This window comes from Piliocolobus tephrosceles, chromosome 12, assembly GCF_002776525.5.
Source record: "Piliocolobus tephrosceles isolate RC106 chromosome 12, ASM277652v3, whole genome shotgun sequence".
In the NCBI taxonomy this organism is placed as follows: Eukaryota; Metazoa; Chordata; class Mammalia; order Primates; family Cercopithecidae; genus Piliocolobus; species Piliocolobus tephrosceles.
The window spans coordinates 103947094-103950743 of record NC_045445.1 but is presented as its reverse complement, the minus strand read 5'-3'; the positions used below and the strand labels follow the sequence as shown (position 1 = coordinate 103950743).

General features: G+C 41.3%; 1 protein-coding gene across 2 annotated transcripts in view; it reads right to left on the bottom strand.

Annotated features, from left to right (window-relative positions):
* Nucleotides 1-3650, bottom strand: part of EFHC2 (EF-hand domain containing 2) — a 209584-nt gene that overhangs the window by 116166 nt on the left and 89768 nt on the right. For both annotated transcript variants that reach the window (XR_002729725.1, XM_023202816.1), the window contains exon 4: nucleotides 2208-2431. Coding sequence is in view for 1 of the 2 variants with exons in the window: in XM_023202816.1 (XP_023058584.1) it covers nucleotides 2208-2431 (224 nt within the window). In the remaining variant the exon portion in view is untranslated. The remainder of the gene's footprint in view (nucleotides 1-2207; nucleotides 2432-3650) is intronic.

The following is a 3650-nucleotide window of genomic DNA, read 5'->3' as shown; positions in this document are numbered from 1 at the left end:
AAAAAAAAAAAAAGAATGGCAACCATTAAAAAGTCAGGAAACAACAGATGTTGGAGAGGATGTGGAAAAATAGGAATGCTTTTACACTGTTCATGGGAGTGCAAATTAGTTCAACCATTATGGAAGACAATGTGGCAATTCCTTAAGGATCTAGAACCAGAAATATCATTTGACCCATCAATCCCATTACTGGGTATATACCCAAAGGATTATAAATCATCCTACTATAAAGACACATGCACATGTATGTTTACTGCAGCACTATTCACAATAGCAAAGACTTGGAACCAATGCAAATGCTCATCAATGATAGACTGGATAAAGAAAATGTGGCACATATACACCATGGAATACTATGCAGACATTAAAAAGGATGAGTTCACGTCCTTTGCAGGGACATGGATGAAGTTGGAAACTATCATTCTCAGCAAACTAACACAGGAACAGAAAACCAAACACTCCATGTTCTCACTCATAAATGGGAGTTGAACAATGAGAACACATGGACACAGGGAGGGGAACATCACATAGCAGGGTCTGTCAGGGGATGGGGGGATAGGGGAGGGATAGCATTAGGAGAAATACCTAATGTAGATGATGGGTTGATGGGTGCAGAAAACCACTATGGCACGTGTATACCTATGTAACAAACCTGCACATTCTGCACATGTATCCCAGAACTTAAAGTATAATTTTAAATAAATATATATATATATTTTTTTTCATAAACCTATGAAATCCCATGATGCTCTGTGCACTTTCATATAATCCATCATCATTCACAATCACTATCATGTAACAACTGTTAGTGAATGAGTGTAGCCATATGCAAAGGGTGGCAATTCATTTGGATCCATTTCCTTCAAGTTCTCTCTGCTGGTTCTAAATTCTTTCTATTTATCTAGACTCTTTCATCCAGGGCATTTGGAAAAACTAAAAATGAATCCAAACCAAAAATATCTCTTTGTACATCAATATACAGGCATTTCACCTTAGATATTCCAGGATCAACAATATATATATTTCTCCAGAGGGCTGTATGCCTACAACAACATTAAAGAATAATTTTGCTGGGGCTGGGAGGCAGGAATAGATGAATGATCCTACAAGTGGCTTTTAAAAAGAGATCAAAACAGAATCAAAAGAGAATTTTGCTCTAAATTTTGTTACCTTTCTGCAAGGAAATGAATTGTAAGTTTTAAAACAATAAAAATCAGACAACACTCATCTATAGGGATCGAAATGAGGACAGCAGTTGTTTGTGGTAGGGAGTGGGATCGATAGGAAAAGCACATGAGGGGACTTTCTCGGGGAAGAGAAATGCTCTACATCTCAATCTGGGGGTAGGTTATAGGGGTACATGTATTTGTTAAGACTCATCCAACTGTACACTTAATTTCTGTGTATTTTACTGTGTGTAATCACACTTCAATAGAAAAGGAAAAAGGAAACAAGTGACGATGATGGAAATCAGAGTAAGAGTCAAGAGATTTGCGATCCAGTCCCAGCAAGGAGATTAGCTGGGTGTGCCACCTTCTACCCCTGTGAGTGTTCAAATTCTTCTAGAAAACAGAATTTGGGCCCAGGGACTGTTTAAAAAATAGGAAGACAAAAATAATACTAAAAATATTGACTCCCTTACCCCAGCTGGGGTCAGACCTTGTACACAAACATCATTTCCTAAAGGGGGTACACCAGAATCATGGTCCTCCTTATTCTTCCAGAGCATCTCGGCATTCCAATGCCACCCTAAGAGGAATTTCCTAGGAGGAAGTAAAAACGTGTACCCAAGGCTTGGTTCACTAAATCACTAGTATAGAAGCAAAGATCTTTCTAGCCAGTTAGGCAACTAACATGCAAAAACACAAGCCAAGGAAGTGTGGATACAATTCATATACCATCAGTGACCACAAAGCCAGTTGTGGGTGTCTAGAAACTGTCTCACCTGTGCAGTTCACTGAAGACTCCTACTACCTGAAAGAGAGACTCTCTACAGAGAGAACTGGGGTGAGGCAGTGAGGAAGTCATTTCTGCTCTGTGGCTAACACTCAGCCTTTCCTCTGGCCCAAAGAACAACAAAACAACTGGAATAACTATGGCCCTAAAAGGTCTTTGACATCTGCATCAGGAGTACAAATACCCTTTACTGACTTTCCAAAGGAATTTTTATTTTGAAGACAAGAACTCAACGAACGTCAATTCCTTACCTCTCTCCGAATCTTCATGTAAGGATCTGCCGGACATTGTACTGGGGGATTCACTTTGACCCCTATTTTCCTCAAAAAGTTTCTTGTGAATGCATCACAATCATAAATCTTGAATGTCCGGCCATAGAAGACAACCTCTGTGCCGACATTAAAATGATACACAGTATAAAACTGATCCTCATCAGGAGGCGGGAGAGTAATCCGATGACGCCGGATAGAAGTCCCTATGGCATGAAAGAAAATACAACTGTTTTATCATGTGGCTATCAAGTAAGAAGATGCAGCACATTCACTAACAACCCCAAATACTTTCCCGCAACAGAAAACTGGGCAAAGGGCTCATTCTAGGAAGCAGCATTAGTACGTTCCAACTCCGAGGAAGTCAGAAGGAGCTGAGACTTCTGAGGTTCAGAGCTCTGTGGCCAGCCTTGCACGTGGTTAGAGTTGCCTAAGTGGTGGCTGGGAAGTATTTTAATAAACCATAAAGACTAGGGTGAGGATGGGGGATGAAGGAAAGGGGACATAGGCAGAATGACCAAAAATACCAGATGCTGCCATTATGTCTTTTCCCAGAACAAGCCTGCTCACATTCAGCCACCAGCAAGCACTCAATGTGGGCATACTCAACAAGGCATTGAAGCACCAATGCAGAGTGCTCACAAAAATGTGTACTCATGGCTCAAAAAAAAAAAAAAAAAAAAGCTAATAAGCTTTGGAATGATAGGTGCCAACGCTGACTTAGAAGTTTCAATAAGGATGAATGACTTTTGGCTGCTGTGAAGTTTCATGGAATCTTCTTTCCTCTATCAACCTATTTTTCTTCCTTCCTCTACAGCCTCTGTCCACCTCTACCCAAGCACTACCTCAAGTTTTATCAGTCTTCATAGTTCTAGCCAGTGCTCTGCGCCAAAAGCTCTAGATCTCATCCCATCTTTTACTTCCAACCCTGATGCCCATTCATTTCTCCTCATGGTGGCTGGAGAATATGTTCCCAGGGTCCCCACATATATCCAAAAGAGTGGTCAGCCACTGTAGGTAAAAGGGTTCCTTGCCTACATGAGTGTATCAACTACACCACACCATACCAGCCAAGTTCCCCAAATATTGCTGCAATCTGTTGTCCAGGATTGCTCAGGGGCCAGGCACGGTGGCTCATGCCTGTAACCCCACCACTTCCAGAGGCCAAGACAGGCAGATTGCTTGAGCCCAAGAGCTTGAGACCAGCCTGGGCAACATGGCAAAATTTTTTCTGTCTCTACAAAAGAAAAAAAAATTAATTAAAAAAAAAATTAGCTGGGTATGGTGGTGCCCACATGTGGTCCTAGCTACTCGGGAGGCTGAAAGGTGGGAGGATTGCTTGAGCCCAGGAGGTTGACTGTACTCTCTCTTGGACAACAGAGCGAGACCCTGTCTCAAAAAAAAAAAAAAAAAAAAAAAAAAAAG